This window comes from Dreissena polymorpha, chromosome 10 (assembly GCF_020536995.1).
Source record: "Dreissena polymorpha isolate Duluth1 chromosome 10, UMN_Dpol_1.0, whole genome shotgun sequence".
Taxonomy (NCBI): Eukaryota; Metazoa; Mollusca; class Bivalvia; order Myida; family Dreissenidae; genus Dreissena; species Dreissena polymorpha.
In genome coordinates, this window is record NC_068364.1 from 26,426,620 (window position 1) to 26,452,008 (window position 25,389).

Genomic DNA, 25,389 nt, shown 5'->3' on the forward strand with positions numbered 1-25,389 from the left:
TTAATTCACACGAGCCGCACTGTTCGGACATGAATGAAAGGCGCCGATCATAACACAACTTCTCATCATTATCTGGAATATAATTAATTGAAGGTGCAAAAATCTATTTCCAAACTGCTTTGTGCTGATTAAAGAAGCGTACCGGCCGTTCGTTTACAAGTTGTTAATGATGACTTTAGACCTTAAAATTAAGTTTTAATATGAACAGACATTGACTAAATAAATATGTACATTTTTCAATCCATTAAAATCGGCCCTTATACTTTCATGTATATATAGAGAACTTGAGTGCTTTTCGGTGATTCTCTGCTGTCGCGGGAGTGCTTTTCGGTCTTCACATGAAGTGCTTTTCGGTCGGTATATTGCCGATATTTATCCAATTTTGGGCATTAATACCTCATAATAAACACAAGGTAGTATACATATGCATGAAATATAACCATTTATAACTAATTTAAACCGTTTACACACAATAGGAACGCAAATATTATATATATAGCGAGAAATTGAGTGCTTTTCGGTCTTCACATGAAGTGCTTTTCGGTCGGTATATTGCTGATATTTATCCAATTTTGGGCATTAATACCTCATAATAAACACAAGGTAGTATAAATATGCATGAAATATAACCATTTATAACTAATTTAATCCGTTTACACACAATAGAAACGCAAATATTCATATATAGAGCGAGAAATTGAGTGCTTTTCGGTCTTCACATTAAGTGCTTTTCGGTCGGTAATTGCCGATATTTACCATTTGGGGCACAAAGTAGTATTAACATACAATCATATAACCATTTATTACTAATTAAACTCGTTAACACACACTTGAAACGATATATTGCATATATATGTATAGAGAGAGAGAGAAATTGAGTGCTTTTCGGTGCTATTCGGTGCTTTTCGGTGCTTTTCGGTGATTGTATGGACCGACTCTACCTTTCACAAACTCAAACCACAATCAACGCTGTATATCTTTGTTAAAGATATTTCTTGTTTCACATATCCAGGCATTATTACAAATAACTACTTCAAATATACATTTTCACATTATGCAGACGTTTCACCCCCAAAATGGGGTTGAAACGACTAGGGAGGAAATTTACTTGGCTTTCGTTAACATTTGATTTTTTGAAACCACAGGCAGCAGTATCATAAACAAAAAAAAAATTGCCCCCCCCCTCCCCCCCCATGGACCATACCCCCCTCCCCGCCCCCCCCCCCCCCCGAGCTTACCCCAGGGGTTCCAGATTGTTAAATGTACACCTATTGTGTATGGTTTAACTTTCCAACAACGAATATTGACAAAAAATAACAGGGGGGGGGGGTATGGTCCGGGGGGGGGGGTGGGCAATTTTTTGTTGTTTATGCTGCCTGTGGTTGAAACATCCTGAGCTCCACTTTTTGAAAGTTTCACATGTTTGTGTCTACGTACCAAATATTCCGTGCAGTTGTATTCAACTGGTAAATTGTAAATTTACAAGTCGGTGTGCATTATACGTGGATACAAAGCTATTCCGACTGCTAATTTGCGAAAAATTCATTGTTCTGTTGTCAATAGTAAATATTTGGCACCATGTTGGCTTGTTGTTGTTGTACTCTATTGAAAGGGCTGTTGTCGACATACCGAATAGCGGGTACGATCGAGGGGCATTTGAAGCCAATGATTTTTTAGAAGACCAACGATATAAGCCAAGTTATTTAGTTAGTTGTTATACCGGTATATGTATTTATTCTATGTATATATGATATGTTGATATGTTAATTTGCTAAGTATGTGAGAAAAGTCATGGAATAGTTGTTATTCGGAACTCTCCAGTCTGGGTTTTTCCGATATTTGACCACGCGCGGTAGGTACAAACAAAAGCTGACTAGCATATTTTAAAAGAGAGTGAATCAATCATTTCTCTTATCGCTGAATAGTAAACACCACTTTTTCTGCTCAAACGTTCGTTATAGTTAATAAAAATACCATGATTAATTTTGTTTTCTTTAGATGAACTAATCTCGACCGTGTTTAATTTGTAAGAATACTATGTAACACGATATAATGCTGCATGTACATGTAAACAGCTTCGGTCATGTAACTATGTCATTGCATATACTGTGCGAAGGCCTGGGAATACAGTTTTAATGGAAGTTTGTCAACGAAACTACCAAGACATTGACTTCATAGTATATATATTATACTATTCAGATATATTTAAAATCATACAGACAAGCCCAAACAACAAAAACCTAACTATCCTCAGTCCATTCGTAATACTAGATTTAATATATCGTTCCATATCAGTTGGATATTTATATGTTTATTGATATAGCTTTATTGTAATGTTTTTCTTTAATCTAATCTGAAAAGTAAAGACAATTATTCGCCAAAGACTAAGACCTTAAGATTAGAAGGCACATCACTTACGAGCTTTAGCATACATTACTTTTATTTGCTATATCTATAAAGCATGCCGAAAAAAGACAAGAACATGAAACATGTTTTTCAGAAAAAATATTGCATATATCAAGTCGTTTGTATATGTTCCTTCATTACCATACAGCAGGGACCTATACAAACAATGTTTGTATAGGTCCCTGCATACAGCTGTATGTTTTATGTCTTTCAAGGATGTTAGCTACTGGACCCATTCGTATATGCGGCTGTACATCTGAACGGTGTATTAAGACTTTAATCCTGTGTTAAAAGTCTGACATACATGTATGTCAGTGTAATATTTGTTATGTAATTATTAATAATAATAAAAGTAATAACAACAAAAGACTTGAAATTTGAAATTTCATAAAAGAAACAGTACTATCGTTTAAACACTTATTATCCACCACTAAATGGGAAACAAATCGGATATCCACGTTACTGGTCATTACTGTATTAAAGACAATGTTTGTACTTCGGATCCCGCGCGCTCAGAAATCGGAAAACCCACAGCGCGCGAGTTTCGAATTAAATCTATTGCTGATTGTGCCAGTAAAGTGAAACTGAAAGCATCATACTAAAAGCGATGACAACTAAACAGCAAAAGGAAAGTAGGAGTGGATGTGGAAAGTAGTTCCAAGTTATTGAACGGTGATGATAAGTGCATCAAATAAGTGAATATATGTATACTGCACTACAATGTGGAGTGCTTTGATGTATACATTACTTGCACTTAGAAGGAATTGCGTATGTATGGGACTATGTGAGCATGCGCTACTTGCTGGTTAATTATGCTAATTTTCACATTTTGCAGGGGATTTCCAATGTGTCAGCAAACGCTCTTTCTGACAATAACGTAGTGACGTCACCATCTATGAATAGAATGGGGGATACCGGAAATAGTCGATGCATCACGATTGGCTCATTTATGGTCAACAAACACTAAGATATTTGCTTTATGTGGTGATTGTCGAAAGTAGTGCCTATTTGTAAAGAGTTCTCTTTCTCTTCTGGATGAAAAGCCATTTCGCGATCGCGCCCATTCCATTAGTGGTTATCAACTGTTTCCTAAGTGCGCGCGCGCGTGCGTGCGTGCGTGCCTGCGTTCGTGCGTGTGTGCGTGTGTGCGTGCGTGCGTGCGTGCGTGTGTGTGTGTGTGTGTGTGTGTGTGTGTGTGTGTTTGTGTGTGTATTTCATTTGCAGCGACGTTGACAGATGAGAGTTTATGGTACATTGATTGAAGAACAGGGATTTGTCGAAATCTCACTGCCGAATCCCCGAGGGCGCTTGTATTTAGGTGAATGGGATTTTCTCAGAAGCTGCGTAACATACGTTTTGATAAGATATATCAATCTTTAAAACTGATACTAGCCTTACACACTGATGTAAAGAAAAGGCAGGACAGATTCCATAAACGTCGGCCGTTCTATATTTGTACCCTTTGGGAATTGGATGCAGTGTAACCTAAGTAATAACTGCGTAAAATTGTCATTCCATATAAACTTGACCAGTCAGGCAGCCTCAAATCGTATACTAGTATTGACCGAAGCCGGAGTTTGATCGCCGCATACAGCTAGTTCGAGACTGCCTGGCTGGTCAATATTATGCCGCTGTACCCGACGTGGATTTTCTCATTTTCCCAGAGTGTACCGAACCCGTTGTCCTGTGTATCAATAAGTGTATAATCAACAATTTTAATAGCAATTGTTGTTTTAAATAACACACTGATAATGTCGTCAGAGATTCGTAACTTACGACCGCGTTGTAGAACATAGGGCCAAGATTCACCAATGGAAACCATCCGGCAAACCTATTTTGCTTTCCGAGTTAAAACTCGAAACACCTGCATTACTGATCAGATATGAGTCGCATAATTGGACAAAACCGGGCTTTATGCATGTGCGTAAAGCGTCGTCCCAGATTAGCCTGTGCATTAAGCCATGTTTCATATCATGCGACCCTCGTATATCTATATATCAGCTGTCACGAAATCCTTATCAGTAAGGAATGCATCAGCACAATTCACTAGAAAGACAAAATGAGCCTCGCTCTGGGAAAACAGGGCTACGCATGTGCATGTCCTTTCAGCGCAGTGGTTGGTATACTAGTACACGGTTCTCACCAAGACGATCCGGGTTTAATCCCAGACTAATTTTTGGCATGATGCGAGTGATTTAGTTTCTTAACTATATTGTATACGTTTTATAATGCAGAACTGTTTGACATAATTAAGAACATGCTATTGAAGCGATATATGCGGAATGTGATGTCCGTTATATTTTAAACATAACCTTGTTTGAAAATAAATCACAACTAAATCACCAATTACTAATGGAGGCGTGGTCTGTCATTAAGCCGTGTTGTCAGTCATAATAAGGTGTGATCAGTCATTATGAGGCTGTTGTCAGTCATTATGAAGCGTTGTCGGTCGTTATGAAGCGTTGTCAGTCATCATTAGGCGTTTCCAGTTAAAATTAGGCGATTAGGCGTTGTCAGTCGCTACAATACGCGGTCAGTCGTTTTGAGGCGTTGTCATTCATTATGAGGCGTGGCCAGTCATTATATATATATGTATATATATAAAGCACGCACGCACGTACGCACGCACGCTCGCTTGATCGCACGCACGCACACACGCACGTACGTACGTACGTTCGTAAGTATGTCTAGTTAGCGCAGTGGTTGGTAAACGCGGGCTCATCACAAGGCGGATTCAATCCCAGCTTGGTATGAAATGTGAGCTTGGTTAGTGGTCGCCGTCACGGAAAAGTCCGTTTTCCCCCTGAACCCCCCCTCCCCCCATCTCCGTAACAGAGCGCACCAAAATGGACTACCTTTCAGTTGAAACCAAGTAGCGAATGTGCGAAGATACTTCGAAATTCGTTCAATCTTTCGTGAGTCTAAAACAGTTAATTAGGCAGGAGTGCTGGGACACACACTGGGTCTTTATATAACGCAGCCTCGGGCGCGGAAAGACCCCATTAACTTCGAAATGCATTAGCAATCGCGAAGGCTTGGCTGGATCTACGCTGGTGACATATGACATGAGACCATTTTTGCATGACACGGGTCTTTGTGTTCTTTGTGTCGCCCCACATTAGCATGTGCAGTCCGCATATGGATTAAACCCGTTATTCCCATAACGCGTCTCGGTTAGTAAGAATGTGCACAGGTTGATCAGGGACGACACTTTCCGCTTTTATGGTAATTTTCGGTAAAATAAAAACTCAGCAAAAATCCGTTTGGGCGGAAAGTGTCGTCCCTGATTCGCGGCCGATGCGAACTGCACAGGCTAATCAGGGACGACAATTTACGCACATGAATTAAGCCCCGTTCCCCGTTTAATTCTTAGTAATACAATTTGTACACGCATTGGTAAGATATGTTGTGAAACCAGGTTCAAAATCTATAACGTTCAATAGATAAATGTCTCCAGATGTTTAATTTGTCACATGGCAAAGACGTATTATTTCAGGAATATTTCTTTACGTCGAAGTGGTTGGTATTTGTTCTCTTGACAATTTAGTATGGAGAACGGTTGCAATGCATTGTTTTCTATGTATTTCTGTACTTGGATTAAGATTCGAGTATCTAAAATGCTAAATGCCACATAATTCCGTGACGTGTAATAACGTCCATTGTGTCAATGCATTAAACATCTATGAAGGGAAGTGTTATTTGTCGCATGCGGTTATTTTATAATAGATCAAAGTTTCTTAACGATAAATATACGCTGATTTGGATATAGATTATTATAATCGCTATGCTATTGTCATGGACGCTTTCCTATTGTTTTTGTAATAAGCGCCTTGATTACGTTATAAGCGCTTTTTATGGTCATTAGCGCTTTGTAATTGTCATTAGCACTTTGATATTGTAATTTGCACTGCGTTATTGTCATAAGGGATTTGATATTGTGATGAGTACTGTGTTATTGTCATTGGCGCTTGCTATTGTAATTAGCGCTTTGATATTGTCATTTTGCTTTGATATTGCCATTATATTAGCGCTTTGGTATTGTCATTAGCGCTATGCTATTGTCATGGGCGCTTTCCTATTGCAATCAGCGCTTTGTAATTGTCATAAACGCTTTTATATTTGTCATTAACACATTCATATTGTCATCAGAGCTTTGCTATTGTAATTTGCGCGTTGCTATTGACATAAGCGATGTGTTATTGTCATAAGAGCTTTTATATTGTTATTAGCGCTGTGTTATTGTCATAAGCGCTTTGCTATTGTAATTAGCGCTTTGATATGGTCATAAGCGCCTTAATAATATCGTTAGCACTTTGCTTTTGTAATAAGCTTTTTGAAATTGTTATAAGTTATTTGTTATTGTCATTGGAGCTTTGCTTTTGCCATAAGCTCTTTGCAATTGCCATCGGCAATTTGCTTTTGTCATTGGGGCTATGTTATTGTGATTGGCGCGTTGCTTTTAACATAAGAGCTTTGCTATTGCCATTTTCGTTTTGCTTTTGTCATAAGCGCTTTGATATTGTCATTATTATTTTGCTATTTTTTTTATAGCGCTTTGCTATTGTCATACGTGCTTTGCTATTGTCATTCGGCTTTGCTGTTGTCATAAGCGCTTTGCTATTGTCATTAGCACTTTTCAAATGTCATTTGCACTATGTTATTTTCATAAGCGCTTTGATATTGTCATATAGCGCTGTGTTATTGTTATAAGTGCTTTGTTAATGTTATTAGCACTTTGGTATTGGCATGAGTGCTGAGTTATTGTCATCGGCAGTTTGCTATAGTCATTAGCACTGTTATTGTCATAAGCGCTTTGCTATTGTCGTAAGCGCTTTTCCTATGTCATTTGCACTCTGTTATTGTCATTAGCGCTTTGCTATTGTCGTAAGCGCTTTTCCTATGTCATTTGCACTCTGTTATTGTCATTAGCGCTTTGCTATTGTCGTAAGCGCTTTTCCTATGTCATTTGCACTCTGTTATTGTCATAAGCGCTTTGCTATTGTCGTAAGCGCTTTTCCTATGTCATTTGCACTCTGTTATTGTCATAAGCGCTTTGCTATTGTCGTAAGCGCTTTTCCTATGTCATTTGCACTCTGTTATTGTCATAAGCGCTTTGCTATTGTCGTAAGCGCTTTTCCTATGTCATTTGCACTCTGTTATTGTCATAAGCGCTTTGCTATTGTCGTAAGCGCTTTTCCTATGTCATTTGCGCTCTGTTATTGTCATTAGCGCTTTGCTATAGTCATTAGCACTGTGTTATTGTCATAAGCGCTTTGCTATTGTCGTAAGCGCTTTTCCTATGTCATTTGCGCTCTGTTATTGTCGTTAGCGCTTTGCTATAGTCATTAGCACTGTGTTCTGTCATAAGAGCTTTGATATTGTCATAAGCGCTGTGATAGTGTCATACGGGCTTTGATATTGTGATTAGCGCTTTGCTATAGTCATTGGCACTTTGCTATTGTCATAAGCGATTTGCTATTGTCATAAGCGCTTTGATACTGTCATAAGCGCTTTGATAATGTCATTTACGATTTGCTATTGTCATTTGCACTTTGCTATTTTCATTCGCGGTTTTCATTTGGCCTGAGTGATTTGTGATTGATATTTGCGCTCTGCTATTTTGATTTACCATTCGACATTGTCATAAGCGCTTTCCTATTGTTATAAGCATTTTGCTATTGTCATTAGCGCATCAATATTGACATTAACGCTTTGCCATTGTGACATGCACTTTGCTATTGTTGTAAGCACTATGCAATTGTTTTTTTCGCCTTGGTTTTTGTTTGAACAAATTTTTGAACAAATAGTATTTTAGCGCTTTGATATTGTCATAAGCGCCTTAATAATATCGTTACCGCTTTGCTATTGTCATGGGCGCTTTGCTATTGTCAAAAGCGCCTTATAATGGTCATTAGCGCTGTGTAATTGTCATTTGTGCTTTACAATTCTCATTAGCTACATATATGCTTAAATGGCGAGCATCCTTCCATGACGCTTGGAAAATTAAAGTGAGACTGCACAGGGAAACTTCATAGACACTAGAAACTATCAAGGGTTGCCCCAGGGAAGTGTAATATCACCAATAATATTTTTGATAGCCATGAACACGCTAGATTCAGCAATAAAGGAACATAACTCTAAAAATATCACGACAAATAATACAATTATTACTTTTTGTAGATGACAGCTCAATATGGTTTACATCCAAATCGCCTGCATTAGCCATTGATAAATACAAACTCTTACTGCGATTAAAAACTGGGGCACAACTTTTGGTTTCCAAATGAGGTGTAACGATCTCCATTGCTAGACTTATTTGGAACAACAATTTACGAACATGCATTAAGACCCATTTTCCAAAACAAGGGTCATATGTTAAATCTCCCATATCAAAACGTTTTGTGATTTCTGTAAGGCTTTCTCTTGTGTGTTGAGAGTTCCTGTGTGTGCTTTGCATAACATTTCTTGGATACATTTTCAAAGTCATCAATTGAAGAGGCATAACCTTAAGTGGCATTTTCGAAGCCAATTAATACTTGAAGTGAAATTTTCAAAGTCATCACTTAAAGTAAAATGTTCAAAGTCATCACTTGAAGTGACATTTTTAAAGTCATCACTTGAAGTAACATTTTCGAATTCATCACTTGAAGTGTAATTTTCAGTCATCATTGAAGTGTAATTTTCAGCCATCACTTGAAGTGAAATTTTCAAAATGATCACTTATCTGAATCATTTTGTTCGATGTTCACATCATGCTGTAAAATCATCGTTATTAGTGAGACATACATTTTTGTTGATTTGGTAGGTTCAACCAATCCACAAATTAAATACACGAAGATGCATGTCTAGGGAGTCATTTTTGGGGACCACCCCCCCAAAAAAAATTGAATGCTAACAAAAATAAGTGTTTTTACAGTCTACTAATATGAACTTAAAAAAGAAATTTGCATTCAGTATTAGTGTTCTCACTGAAAATATACAATAATGTATAACTTTCACTTTTTATATCTACTGGATAATGGTATGTTTTGAAAAAACGAAAATCTGTGAACAAGTACCTGTAAGTCTAACCATAAGTGGGTGACTTTGAGAATGCATAGAGCATTGGTCTCGAAAAACTGGGCTAAATACATGCGTTTAAAGTGTTTTCCTAGCTAAGCCTGTGCAGTCCACACAGAATAGTCAGGGATAACATTGTCCGCTTAAATGTTATTTCGTTTAAAGAAAGTCTCTTCAAACTGAAGATCAAGTTTAGTCAGAAAGAATCGTCCCTGATGAGCCTGTGTGGACTGCATAGGCTTATCTTGGACGACACTTAACACACATGCATTAAGTCTTTTTTTCCAATATTAAGACTCATTTCAACAGAAGCAGCTTTGTAGTCAAATGTTATGTATTCATATATATTTGATATTGATGTTTTTTTAATAATGACTGATGTAAGGATTTTTATTTTAAAGAATTTATCAATTTGATGTCTTGTGATTTCACACTTCACAACTCACTTCTAAGGACATGCAATAGATCAAAAGATGTGTGCTGAAGTGAGTCTCGTTTTAGGAAAATTGGCTGAATGTAAGAGCATATCAGGGATGCCACTTTCCTTCTATAGTAAATTTTTATTTTTATCTTTAAAAGAAAATTGCATACAAGCGAAATGTGTTGCCACTGATAAGCCTAGTATGCTGAAACCAAATTTTCCAAGAACAAGGTTAATATATTTATGTGGAGAAGTTTCAACGTGTGCACACACATTTTCTCCCATGTCTGTGATACAAAAATGTGTCATAAAATGGAGAGTTTTTGAAAAGATAAATATATTTTATTCTGTGACAAAACTTGGTTACATATTGCACAAGATGATATACCAGGATATACATAGACCATCATTTATCATTTATACACATACTGTGTAAATCAATCACGTTATACAAGTAGACGTTAACAATAAAGCTACTAAATATTACTTTTACATTGATGTGATACAACAATTTAATTTGCCTAGAATTTAATTGGTACTTTGTTTTGTACTTTATTTTTGTTAATAAAATATCACAGATTTTGTTTACTGAGAAAACAAGGTAATTACTTTAGCCCTTTCCAACTTAGAAGCAAACCGAAAATGGTTATGTGCAAACAGCATAAAACCAGAACAGTAACTCGCAGTCTTTTTTGGTTTTATGTTGTTTGCTGCTCATCTGAGGGTTGGAAATGCATCCTTTAAAATATTGAATCTAGTAAAGAAGATTTTAAATTAAATATAATTTTCTAAGGGACTACAAATGCGTGAAAATAAGTATCTAAGTAGTAAAGAGATAACTTAAATATAATCTAATCTATACACAAAATAGTGTCAGTAAAATAGTGTCAGATAGCCTACCATTAGTGTAACCGGATTTTTCTTTCAATCAATTTCTAAATGTGCTGCGTTCTGGACAAAACTGGTCTTAAGGCATATGCATAAAGTGTCTTCCCCGTCCAGACCGGCTAATCACGGAAGGCACTTTCTGCTTGTATGGTATTTTCGTTTGAAGTTATTCTCTTGTTAGCAAAAATCAATTTGAGAAGGAAAACGTCTTCCCTGATTCGCCTGTGCCAACAAAACAGGCTAATCTGGGATGACGTTGTACGTTCATGCATTAAGCCCAGTTTTCCAAGAATAAGGTTCATATTTGTCAAGAAACAGTCTATTATATCTACTAATTATAATAGTTGCAATAATCCAACTCCCAGCTATTGACCCTCCGGTCCGGAGCTGTACGTATGTTCTTATAAAAGCTCAGAGCATTCAAGAAGAACTACTAATTATAAAAATAGGAACATAATTTTACTGACCATTTAAACATTCATGTAATTCAAGCAATTGTTTTAGTAGAGTAAAAGAAAATGAAAGAAAATATTTATGCTAAAACAGTCTTGTGTCAATATAAACATTTTATAACGATAATTCACATACATTATTCAGGTATTTGTGGAGATTTCTCTGGACAAAGTCTAACAGAATACCAAAATATCGTGAAATTATGGCTTCATTTTGACAAACAAACACACAACAAATTAACAGTCAGATTTAGTCAACAAATGAACAAAAAAAGAACCCATTATGACCTCTATGTAAATAATAACAGAGTATGATACAATTTGTAATCTCGTGTACATAATTACAATATGTATTCAGTAAGAAATCTTATGCTTAGATATTAAACTTGCCCTTCAAAAAACAAGTTATTTTGTTGTTCATTGAATTTCATGTTAATAACACCTTTACCTTTAACATCAAAATGAAAAGTAAATAGGGACTCAATCACACTTCTTCAAAAGGTGCATAATAACAAAAAACATGTATTTCTAACAATCATTTGCATTGCTATTGTTGCATTCTCTAAACACACAATCTTCTTGAAGATTGTGGTATCTTAAAAGATTTAGTATGTAATGCCACGTTAGTATAAAACAGTTTTAAGTTAACAAATCTGAAACACATCGATCTAAACAACAAATCTTTTTATCAATGTTTCAAAGCAATTATAACTCTTAATCACACTTATTTTGTATAAGGCCTGACACTAAATCACACATATTTTGTATAAGGCCTGACACTAAATCACACATACTTTGTATAAGGCCCCACACTTGATCACACATACTTTGTATAAGGCCCCACACTTGATCACACTTACTTTGAATAAGACCTCATACTTTATCACAAATACTTTGTATACATTTAAATAATATATAATATTTGTGATATGAATAAAGAGAAGAACAGCACAGCCGAATTCAACGAGGAACACGGGCATATAAACTATTAACAAAAATTAGTACATAATTGTATAATTAACACTTTTTATTGCCATTTACAATGGCTATGGATATGTAATCAAAATATCAACATATACATATGCATCAACAGAACTATAAACATGTGTTTTGGCAATATTTTTATAGTATATATAGATTTTGGCTGTAAGACAGTAACAAAGTTTACTGCAGCAATGTCATTGAGCAAATTGTTGGTGATTAGCCAGACAAATTGAAATGATAATCAAATTAGGGTTTTTCTATGGGTAACATCAAAACCAATCTAATGCTGGTTAATGCCACAGTAGTAAATACGCCAAAAATATACTACACAAAACCCTTAACAATTCAGAGGCATTGTGCAACTAGTTTTAACTAAATCATTCAGAAAGTAAAATAAAATTAGACAGAATTGGCCAGAATTCTCAATTCACAAAAAGGGGCATATTTCTGCCCAATTATTTGTTGCTAACTGAACTGAAGAAACTATTTGACCACCTTAGGAAATAAACAAGATTTTCACAAGCCGACATTGTAAAAATTATGCACTTTTATAAAACATACACAAAAAGGAGTTACTTTTATTTTCCGCTGAAACAAAACCCAATTTCTCTAATATATCACATGCAGACATAAAGGGGCTATTTTTTAAATGTTAACACTTGATGTTCAAAAATAATAGTAAAAACGCCAAAATCATATTACACAAAACCCCTCACACATTGTGCAATTAGTTTAAACTAAATCATTCAGACATTAAAATACTCTTTTCCGATGCCAATTTTGTAAAAAGCACTTTTCTTCCCAAACCCAAATACTTAAACAACAAGGCCAACCGTCAACAAATTTTCATCTGAGACTTCAGTGAACTGAACTGCTCTCAGCTACTGTTGAGCTTTGTCTGAAACCATTGTCAAACTTTCATTTTCCATCCAGAAGTAGCGAGATTCTCCAAGCACAAAATGGCATAATACTGTAGTGTTTTTCCCAGGAGGTCAAAGGGGCATGGCGCATTACTTTCAAAAAGGGCATTTTAGCGCGCAGTTTAGGCAAAAAAGGGCAAAAACGTTCCATGTTATTTGCTCCACGAAGCAGTTGTGGAAAAAATAACATATAAACAAGCACATTTAATGGTAATAGATGTATTTAACTTACTATGATTTATATTAATATATTTACCTTGCAATGAACATTTAAGTTCCATGCTGTTTCAATAAACTGTACAGCACGACAAACATAATAAAGCAATATATGCATATGAATCTGATTATACACAGATCCACTAACATATAAATGAAACCATGTTTGTCTTATCCCATTTTCTAACAATAATCTCGACAGATGTTTAAAATAACATTGCGAGATAATTGATCTCTAACAATATGCAAACACTCGTTTCCGTGACATACATCCACCTAGTAGATTACAAATAAATAAATTATGCTGTTGCTATCTAAAACATTTTTATGCATCGTTGATTATCACAGACATTTCATTTATTCCTTCTTAATGTATAATCTCCATCGTTAGTTCGATCGTTTACGACGTTATTTGCCATTTTTGCCGAGTCACAATTTAATTCTGTATAGTCCGCCATGTTGATAAAATGTCAAATGATGTAAGCGACAGGTGCGCATAGCAACGTTAAATCGTATACGCGATTAGTATTTTGTTAAATTGGTATACGTCTCGGTAATTATTTCAATAATTAGATCTAATTATCTTAAAGACGAAATAGATAAAGAATAAATTTGTTTGTGAATTTAAAAGTAATTATGCGTAAAAAAATATGTTTTGATATAACTGAATAATGCATGCAAAGCACAATTGCCACAAGAATAACATCGAGTTTTTCATCAAATGTCTCCGAAGTAATGATTATGTCGTGGAGGGTACACATTGCCGAGCGAAAAGTGCGCTTGGTATAACATAGCCTCCGGCATTATCGATTGATACTGACACGGGGTTATTCACGCATGACTAATTCACAGCTTTGGGGCAGCCAGTAAGACCTAATCGCGCACTGTTATAGATTAAATCTGCTCAATTAAATATAGTCGATTAGACGTTGACGCCTCTCGAGTAAATCAAGCACAGTCGGAGCGTCACAGACAATCAAGGAAGCTGATTTTGCGGACCAAGTTAGATCGTAAGGCAAATTTCGTGGCGAAATTTGCCTTTGAAAAAAAGGGCGCGTGGCGAAATTTGCCTTTAAAAAGGGCAGCGTGGCGATCCGGGAGGGCGGCGTGGCTTTTCGCCACGCTAAAATGGCCTGGGAAAAACACTAAATACTGCCCAATGATTTGTTTTTTACCTGAAGTAACTACATGTATATCAACTCCTTGAGAAAAAATAAACAAGGTTTTCATAACCGGACATTGGCAAAATTATGCACTATTATAAAACCAAGCAAAAAAGAAGGTACTATTATGTCCACCTGAACATATTTTTACACAAAACCCAGTGTATGTAATACGTAAAAAGCAGACATGAAGGGACTATCTTTTTTAGCATCTTAACGCTTAAAGTGGACAAATCACAGTTTTAAGAATCTTGCCACAATCAAAAGTGAACAGACTATTTTTTAACCAATTCAACCATCTAGGATTGAGTGGCAAGTTAGTTTACCTTATATAGACATTTTTAAACACACCTGTTTCACATTCAATACAAGACTTGTCACACACTTTTTGGTAACTTGCCAAAAGCAAACTTTAATGGGACTATTTTTTTAAAATATAAATCTGTTGGAGGAGGTCTTAGCGAACTTCGTTTGGCGACTTGATGCCGATGATGATCAGTTTTCCATCACGCAGGCCCGCCAAGATATGACTGTTGCCATTGGTAATAGCCAGGCAGTGAACCGGCACATACAGAGGTAGAGAGGTCAGCTGACGTAATCTAAAAATAGAATTGTACACTAAAGGGACAGAGTCATTGACTGAAAACAACAAAAAAAGGAATTGACGTGTCCAACTCAATTCACTATGGATAACAAAACATCACGTTCTCATTTAAGCCAGTGACACGCCTTGTTGCAACTGGTGTAAAACTGGATTTATGATTGTCAATATCATTTACTTTCTATTGAATTGTTGCTTTTTCCTCTTATATACTGCATGGACAAGTCTTAAGCCTTAAACAGTGTGATGTCTTTTATAAAGGCATGCCATAACAAAAAGTGTTTCCTACCTGAACAGTTCATACACAGTTATGTTTCCTTGGTCGTCCCCAGTAATCAGGTGCTCTCCCTTGCAGATCATGTGACCAATGTTTGAATTGACAGTCCGTGTGCAGAGGAGCTTGCCGTTGAGGGAAAACAAGTGAAGAGTTAACTCGTCCTGAAAATAAGTGAAGAGTTAAGTCCTCCTGAATCAGAAAGATATTTTGTCATGCAGGACACAACATACCATGCTTGCCATAGGCCTGGTAGGTCATGTGATTTTGTGATTTGTTGGGAGTAAATTCTTGGATCATTCAACCCATGAAATCACCAAAAATTAATTGTCCATGAATAACAATTATTCTTCAACATCTGAAAAAACTTCAGCACTCTGACATGACTTGGATAATAAACAGAATCGAGTGTGTCAAAAAGCTGCACGCGTTCGATGCAATCACACTTAAATAAATAAGTTTATACTGACTGAGCTACCCCGGACTTGATAAAGGGTTCACTTCAGTAGACATAAGCCTGATCACTTACTTTAGTATTGACAGGTTGAGATTCTCGCGAGTAGACGATGACTTGCCCCATGTCGTTGACAGCAATCACAGGAATGTCAAGGCTACATCCCACACGGCACTCTGGTCGCAGCGTTCTGATGAAGTTCCCCTTACGGACTGTGTGCATCATCACCGTACCATCCTGTAGGTCAAGAATTTGTCAATCAAGCCAATAAAGTGAACCTCATTGTCAGAAAAATGGGCTAAATAAAAAGTTTTGTCCAAGATTAATCAGGTTTGCCCCTTTAAGCCTCAAATTGATTTATACTAAGATCAGACTTTGATTAAACATAAAATACATCAAAAGCAGAAAGTTTCGTCCCATATTAGTAATGGAAAAACACTGGGCCATTTTGGGACACTTAGATGTCCTATTCCATATTCACATACTGCAGACATGTTGAAAGTGTGTAACCAATGTTGCGGCATATTTTACCGCTGACAAAATGCAACTTGAAGACAAAAGTATTCTATTTTGTTTGCACAATTAATGGTGTAACCGTGCCATTTAAAACACTATCAACCGAGATGTACAGCTTTGTATACATCATTCAATAAGGGTTAAGCAGATCTATATTTTCAATAGACCAGTCTAGTATGGGGTCAAACAGTTGTTTATTATCAATAAACCAGTTTACTGTGGACCCACCTTGCTAGCGGAGACTGCGAGATCGAGTTCAGAGGAGATGTGGACAGCTGAGACTTCGTTGTCATGGCCGTAAAGCGTTTGCAATGGCTTTGGTGATATGTTTACGCACACTCCACCCTGTGAAATATAATTTTAATTTAACCCTTTGAAGTGTTTGTAATCAAATTAAAGGCCATTCTTTCAGGGATGCATTAGTACAGGTAATTCTGACAATTGATACATTCAGAAAACAAATTGTGCACACATGCAATCTCCGCCTATTTACAGTAAATGGTGTATCATATCAGTTTGCAACACAATTTAAATAGACTATGTTTGTGCTTCTAAATCACATGGGGAGTCATAACTAGTGCAGGGGAAGTCACTCTCACCTGCTGCTCTATATGCCAGATTATGCAAGTTGTGTCCCTTGAACCAGAGATAAGATGGCTGCCACAGTAATCAAGGGCGAGGCAGGTCACAATGTCTGAAATACAACATCATGAGCCTCAATCTGTAAAAAACTGGGCTTAATGCATGCGCATAAAGTTTTGTCCCAGATAAGCCTGTGCAGTCCACACAAGATAATCAGGGACGACACCTTCTAAGACAAGTGGATTTGTGTCTACAGATATTTACCAATGTGTCTGTGTATATTCACCAACTAGTATGTGTCTACAGATATTTACCAATGTGTCTGAGGGTACTCACATATGTGTCTAAAGATATTTACCAATGTGTCTGTGGGTACTCACCTATGAGTCAACAGATATTTACCAATGTGTCTGTGGGTACTAACCCATGTGTCTACAGATATTTACCAATGTGTCTGTGGGTACTAACCCATGTGTCTACAGATATTTACCAATGTGTCTGTGGGTACTTATCTATGTGTCTATAGAGATGTACCAATGTGTCTGTGGGTACTCACCTATGTGTCTAAAGATATTTACCAATGTGTCTGTGTATACTCACCTATGTGTCTACAGATATTTACAAATGTGTCTGTGGGTACTCACCTATGTGTGTATAGATATTTAACAATGTGTCTGAAGGTACTAACCTATTTGTCTACAGATATGTACCAATGTGTCTGTGGGTACTCACCTATATGTCTACAGATATTTACCAATGTGTCTGTGTATACTCACCTATGTGTCTACAGATATTTACAAATGTGTCTGTGGGTACTCACCTATGTGTGTACAGATATTTAACAATGTGTCTGTGGGTAATCACCTATGTGTCTACAGATATTTACCAATGTATTTGTGGGTACTCATCTATGTGTCTACAGATATTTACCAATGTGTCTGTGGGAACTCACCCATGTGTCTACAGATATTTACCTCTGTGTCTGTGGGTACTCACCTATGTGTCTACAGATATTTACCAATGTGTCTGTGGGTACTCACCTATGTGTCTACAGATATTTACCAATGTGTCTGTTGGTACTCATCAATGTGTCTACTGATATTTACCAATGTGTATGTGGATACTAACCTATGTGCCTACAGATATTTACCACTGTGTCTGTGGGTACTCACCTATGTGTCTACAGATATGCGCCAGGCGTTTGTTCTTCCCGATATGGTACACCTGCAGACTGTTGTCCCAGTGTCCGCCGCTGATCATCAGTTTACAGTCGTGTGTAACCACAAACATGTTGGGTGTAACCTTCAAACCCGGAGCAAATTGTGTGCTGAAACGCTTCCTGGTTCTGTAATGGTGTGACATCCAAAAATAAGAACTGAAGTGACCAAATGTATTTGTATATCTGTAAACTCATTATTATTCTTTGAACATTCATGTTTAATGATTTTATAGGTTGTCCTATGCAAAAAATTAACAAAAACACATAGGAAAATGACACACTTAAATTCCTCACTTTTATTTCACAAATCGGAAATCTATTAATTTAAAGTCATTTTTTGAAAATCAACACAATTTCATGCCGATATAAAAATTATAATACAGCATTTCTGCATGTCATATCAACAGTAAAAAAATGTACATTGATATTTGCTATTTTATTAAATCCACACAAACAAAACGAGCTTACTTATGGTTTGTTACAGATGGATCTTTATCGAACGTAAAGTAGTTAGAGATGGCCTTCTCATACGGCAGCCACCCGTGAAAGCCTAAGATGCCCTCTGAACTCACTGTGACCTTGAAAATAATAGGTCAAAGGTCAAACATTTCTTAAGTCAGACCTTTTGCACAGTCTAAACCTTAAGGTTATACAATACGGATGTCAGACTTAAGTGCCTAAGTTAAAAGGTCACACACTTCTGAAGTCAGACCTTAGGCACACTGGAGGCAAAATATTAAAATCTACTGAATTCCCACCTTAGTCCACAGCCTAAGGTCAAAGGTCACTGTTGAAGTCATACATTGATGCACTGTCTAAGGCAAAAGACAGCACACTTATTTTAATTCAGCGTATACCTTTTTATTTAAGCTTGATTGCATAGAAAGCTTAAAGCTTATTAAAACAATTTTTTTAAATAAAATTCATTTTAATTATTAAATACTTACCTGTTATCTCATGCTTCTCCTTTTCAAGGGGAATTAAGTCATCCGGAATTTTATCTGGGAATCCGCCACCTCAATACCGTAATACAGGCCAGGTTAAACATAGTGCAATGCAACCTAGCCAAAAATCGGTAACCAACCCTCAATATTCTTTCAATATATATACAAAAATATTAATCAAATAGCGGGGTGGGAGGTGGGACTTACCGATAGCAGGTAAGTATTTAATAATTCAAATGAATTTTATTTTAAAAATTTGTTTTAATGTCATAAATACTGACCTGTTATCTCATGCTGATTTTGCAGCTGCGGTGGGAAGGTTCGTATATATTTTCCCAACACAGTAGAACCAATAAACAGGGTTATCAGCTAATGATAGCAAAACCCTAAACAAGGGTTATCAAGTAATCTTCGTTAAAACGGTATTAATTATGACTTCTCGGACAAAGTAATATGTCTATGTCGTAAAGAAGACACTACCGTAAGTGAAACAACAACAAGCCCAAACATATACAAATTGTAATGTTGGCACTTCAGAAAACGAAGATAAAAAGATGACAAAGGTGGTCGGATTCATCCAGAAAAAAACACCTTAGAACACGTCAAAAAGTGGGGTGTGATTAATATATGCCCACAAAAAAGACAGAGCTCTTAATTCATGCGGTCAGATCCTAAAAAGGAATGAATCCTTAGATAGAGATAAGAGTAACTTTCCTTAGTCGAGGTCTAACCCCGAGAAATAGAAGCCGCAGACACATCTCCCCCCCCCTTTTTAGGGAAATAAAGAGTGTCTTTTGAGAACCTCGAATGGACTTCCGACTAACACTGCTGAGATAGAACTTCAAAGCCCTGATTGCCCATAGAAGTTTATCCTCATCTTCATGACTACCAGTTGAAGAAAAACTTGGAAACTTGAAGGTAGAAGCCATATAGAGGACTTGATATTTAGCAAGGAATCCTGGCTGACACAACAAAGTGAAGACGACATTAGATCCAACTGGAATTGGTCGTATTCAACAGAAAAAGCATGACTTTCACTTCTCTGTATGGTAAAAGCCATAATAAGAAGGAAAACCGTCTTAAAATTATATTGGAACTGTTAATAAGCCTGATGAAAAAGGTTCATAGGAAGCTCATTAAGCATCCCAACATGAAACACAAGTCAAAACCGCTTAAGAAGGTAAAGGAACGAATAACATAGTGCTGACGTTCCATAGTTTGGATCAGTTCCAAAATAGGTAAGACAGCACAGAGTTGCGATGACTTACACAAAACAAGGTATACAAAAACATAATCTCTATCCTTTGATGAAGAAAAGAACACATTTCTTATCATCAATAAAAAGATGAAAAAAACCTCTATGTATCTAGCAGAGTGATGAGGTAATAACTATGCTCTCGAATACCCAGTCAAAAAAGAATTTCCATAGAACCTTCATACAGTTCTAATGGAATTATCCTTGCACAAGTAACAAGGATTGAAACTTTAACAGAAAAACGTTCTTCTGTAGAGATAACTAAAAGTAAATAATGGCCAGACATGTAGTGGCACATGTTTGGATCAGTAAAAATATGTCTCTCTTAGATATGATATTTGACCTGTGAAGAAGTTTCCTGAAAATAATTGTACAGGGGACTTAAAAGGTCGTAGAACCATAACCCCATGGTTCATTAAGTATATTGCATGAAATTATGGCAAAAACTCAGTTATTGCAAAAACTCACCAAGAAGGCAAGATATTCCAGTTTACGTCAATGGACGAATGTATAACAATCGCACACCCTGCTGGATCGATTTCTGTGAACTGCATTATTGACGTTGTTCAGCATACCGGAATATACTGCGATCTACGATCGCATAACGCTAATTACTAGCGTTTGATGATAAACAACATTCTTCGATATACTATGCATCAATTTTTGTACGCCATGCAAATTCACTGCCGCGCATGCGCAATTACATTATTTGAACCCAACGGAAAAATAATTCGACAGAAAGAACTGCAGGACAAAACGTCCAACAGGGCGTTGAGACGACCTGGTATGAGTAAGACGATAGAGAAAATTTGTTTTTCTTGCAAAGAACGAATAAGTTCCTGATTTCCAGATACAAGGAGTGACAAGGGACAAAATTGTCACAAAACCAGGTTTTCATTGTTAAAAAAAAATCTGATAAAGGGAGAAAACTCAAACTGAACTTTTGAAATTACCAAAAAAAATTAACCCCCTTTGTAAGTTTTTTTTTTTTTTTAAATCTATTTTTAGTCGTGGCGACCTTGACATTGGAGATATTGACGTGATTCTTTCGTGGGACACACCGTCCCATGATGGTGAACAAATGTGCCAAATGATTTTAAAATCTCACAATGAATGACATAGTTATGGCCAGGACAAGCTCATTTATGGCCATTTTTGACCTTTGAACTCAAAGTGTGACCTTGACCTTGGAGATATCGACGTAATTATTTCGCGAGACACACCGTCCAATGATGGTGAACAAATGTGCCAAATGATTTTAAAATCTGACAATGAACGACATAGTTATGGCCCGGACAAGCTTATTCCGCCAGCCCGCCAGCCAGCCAGCCAGCCCGCCAGCCAGCCAGCCAGCCAGCCCGCCCGCATTCGCCAATCTAATAACCAGTTTTTTCCTTCGGAAAACCTGGTTAATAATATGATCACCTCGTGTCTGTAAGTAAACCACGACCGATGTGTGATAGTTGAAACCATCACAAAGGAATCTTGAAAATGTGTAGTAAATGAAAAACAGCTAAAAAGAATTTTCGCTTATCAAGATGTAGATGTGCAGGTGATATTCATTAAGATACCACATAATTGAGAAAATCAAGATACGTTGTTCTATGTGATCGTCCCTAACCTTCTCTGCTCACATCTGTGTAAGATGTAAGGAAGGTTGTGGTAGAATAAACTATATTCTTGCCAAGATAATCTTCTAGTCTTGACACCACTGAATAGTGGTAAATAATGACAAAAAGATGGAAATCTGTGTCATTGAATCATCCCGAGATTAATACAATTAACTTAAAAATAAAGCTAAAACGGACGTAAGAAAAGACGTCTCAGCAAGAAGACCGGTGACCGGACCGGTAAATACCGACCGGTGACCGGAACCATTTGTCAAGGATGGGTGGGCAAAGAAATCACGGCAAGCCGAACTTTCCCACTCCAAACACACTTGAACATTGGTAGAATAGGACAGTGTTTAACACTTATAAGTTTATGACCTATCTACAGAATATAGCCTCTTCTTGAACCAATAACAGGCGCATTTAAAATCCTGGATAACACAGGTCGTGAAGTCATCGATTTGCGAAGTACGGAACTATGATTGACAGTGGTACCTCCAGAATCGGAAGTGTGATGGCAGAAAAAGGTGAAAACCCTAGGAGTAACCTTAAGGGGGTCCACGCTTGCCGGTAGAATGCATGGAAGTCTTAAATTCTGACTTGATTAATCCATTAATTCAAAACTCCTAACCGGGACGAATTCCGAAAGGAATACGACTAGATATAGGAAGACGGCCTGTTATGGCCAGAAGTGTAATAGAAGAATAACTTTAAGATGAGGTCCCTCCAGATCCTAGCATCTAAGATCTGAGTTCAATAGCTACCAAGCCATCTACAAGACTGTAGCCGCTATGCGGTCAATCTGATAGGCAATCCTATGTATCAGAACTCTTGTTGATTCCAGTAGCTTGAAAATATGCACTGTCGTAGGAGCAATAGAAAAGCAGAAGTCGATACGAAATGTCGTCTTGCTAATCCTGCTAGCGTCATTAATGTGTCCCAACTGTTCCGTGACACTGACTGCAAAGTCTGTAGCCGACAGGTAAAGGCGGTTAAAACAATTCATCCTTCGGGTCTCGAACATAAATTAATAGAGGTCAAATAGTAATTTTTGACCTCAATGCTAGTCTCCGAGCCCACTTCAGCCGATCTATCTGCAAGACCAGTAGTCTGCATGTAGCCGGTTGAGATAGAAGTAGAAATAACAGATATAGGCATTTCATAATCTTCTAGTATTAGTAGGTCATAACCAGCACCAGAATGGATGGTTAGGAAAATCAACCATAAACCAAGTCAGCGGAGATGATTTGGTAACCATCGTTACCAAATCATCTCCGCTGATGATGAACGACTACTTATTCTGACCGATGACCAGTGATTGGTGATATGACCGATGAATGGTGACCGATTTCCGGTGATCGGGACTGGTATAATATAACTGCGTCAGAATGGAAATATCTGGTGCAGAAGAATGACCATCCACGAAGTCATCTGATAATGTTTACCGGAAAACAACGGTAGATTATCAGTATTACTAGGCATAAAGTGTCCATGTAGTCGTAGTGGAGAAAAGAACACCTAATCCCGAAGCCTGAAAGTTAAACGAACTAGTGTTCGTATACAAATACGGCTCGGTGACTGCAACATGTGTGGATGCCATAAGAATAACCATCACACGTGGAATGGAGACATGATATTCCTAAAGGAATAAAATGGAGAACGTAGATATGACCAGTAGGTTCATTAACGCCTACGTGAGAAGTGGCGACATCCATATAACTGCGATGCCAAAATACTGTTCGGCTACGCTGGAAATATTGTCTTCTACAATATTGTCTCCGAGAACTGCTCAATGAAGGAGAGGTATGTTCGATACCTATCCTGTTGTGCTCAATGAAGTCCGATGATGTCTTCGTGAAGGTTGACGACGTCCTCGTTTCCTGCGATGTCGAGATCTGGATCGGCTTTAAATGTCTCCAGACTTTGCCACTCGACCATCCACGCTCACTTTTTGCGCTGTCGAGATGTGGATCGGCTGCGCTGAGACCGAGATCTTCTAGAATACCGTCTCCGTGAGTGAGGACGTGATCGCTTACGAGAGCCGCGGCGATAAGAACTGCTCGACGAAGAAGAGCGTGTCCGATGCCTACTCCTTGATGAAGACGATGTATTCGACGACGAATAGGAGAATAATCTGATGATGAAGACCCAGTTCTTCTTCTTGACCTGTGACTGGTGTTATCGGTGGCAGGCCTAACTGATGACTGTTGACCGGTGACCGGACCGGTGATCAATGACCGGACCGGTGACATGACCGGACCGGTGACATGACCGGTGACCGGACCGGTGATCAATGACCGGACCGGACCGGTGACATGACCGGTGACCGGACCGGTGACCGGTGATCAATGACCGGACCTGACCGGACCAGTGACATGACCGGTGACCGGACCGAACCGATGACATGGCCGGACCGGTGACCGGACGGTCAGACGTCGATCAAAGGTCTGTGATCAACGTCCCCGGTGACGTACCGGTCATATCATGTCCAGTGTTGTCACCGGATAATGACCGTATGGCGGATGCCAATGGTCCGGCATTGATCGATGTCCTTGACCAATGCCATCGGGCAAAGACCGGCTGACGGGTGTCGCCATATGGTCTGACGTTGACCGACTGTCTAAGAGACTTAGCATAGTACGGTCGCCATCGTGCCCGATACCCGGTGACTGATGCTGCAACTATCATCCATGGTCTGCGTCATGTAGTCGAATATATGAAAAACAAGAGCAAAACATATCCAACCATAAACTGGTCACAGACCAGATTATCATACGGCACATAAAATCATTATTTGACCATAATGAAAATTATAATAATACTGCCGTAGATCATAAATTAAACAAAAGTTTAATTCAAAACAGATGAAAAATAAAATGAAAACAGATGAAAAATAAAATGACGATCAATTAGATTGTCATACGGAACATTAAAATCATTATTGCACACAATGGCAAATGATAAACAATCTGTCAATAGAAGAATACACTTTGCACGATCTCGTAACACATTAGAAGAACATGCTTTGCACGTTCTAGCAATGTATTAGAAGAGCACGTTTTGCACGTGGTCGTTCGCGCCTGAAAACACCCAGCATGGTAGAAATAAACCATTGTTCGATAAAAACAAGCATGGCTTACCTTTTACAAATGAAACAAAATCCATTTAATCCACACAAATTAATCCGAATGATAACTAAAAAGATAAATAACACAATTTATCTATTCAAAACCCCAATCAACCAAGTGAAATAAATCAAAAAACAATATTTTAATTCAGAGCCGTAAAAGACACGTATACACCTGGTCGATCCGGAAAGAATATTGAGGGTTGGTTACCGATTTTTGGCTAGATTGCATTGCACTATGTTTAACCTGGCCTCTATTACGGTATTGAGGTGGCGGATTCCCAGATAAAATTCCGGA

General features: G+C 37.6%; 1 protein-coding gene and 1 long non-coding RNA gene across 2 annotated transcripts in view; both read right to left on the reverse strand.

Moving 5' to 3' along the window:
• LOC127847315 (uncharacterized) overlaps positions 1-1,592 on the reverse strand; it is a 28,659-nt gene extending 27,067 nt beyond the window's left edge. Inside the window, exon 1 of the long non-coding RNA XR_008033914.1 lies at positions 1,438-1,592. This is a non-coding gene — a long non-coding RNA (uncharacterized LOC127847315). The remainder of the gene's footprint in view (positions 1-1,437) is intronic.
• An 8,614-nt stretch (positions 1,593-10,206) lies between these two features.
• The window catches only part of LOC127847281 (neurobeachin-like protein 1), a 124,093-nt gene continuing 108,910 nt past the window's right edge, over positions 10,207-25,389 (reverse strand). Inside the window, exons 51-57 of the mRNA XM_052379086.1 lie at positions 18,624-18,733; positions 18,109-18,281; positions 16,954-17,048; positions 16,583-16,699; positions 15,914-16,075; positions 15,400-15,548; positions 10,207-15,108 (exon numbers count right to left, since the gene is read on the reverse strand). Of these exons, the coding sequence (XP_052235046.1) occupies positions 14,967-15,108; positions 15,400-15,548; positions 15,914-16,075; positions 16,583-16,699; positions 16,954-17,048; positions 18,109-18,281; positions 18,624-18,733 (948 nt within the window). The 3' untranslated portion in view covers positions 10,207-14,966. The remainder of the gene's footprint in view (positions 15,109-15,399; positions 15,549-15,913; positions 16,076-16,582; positions 16,700-16,953; positions 17,049-18,108; positions 18,282-18,623; positions 18,734-25,389) is intronic.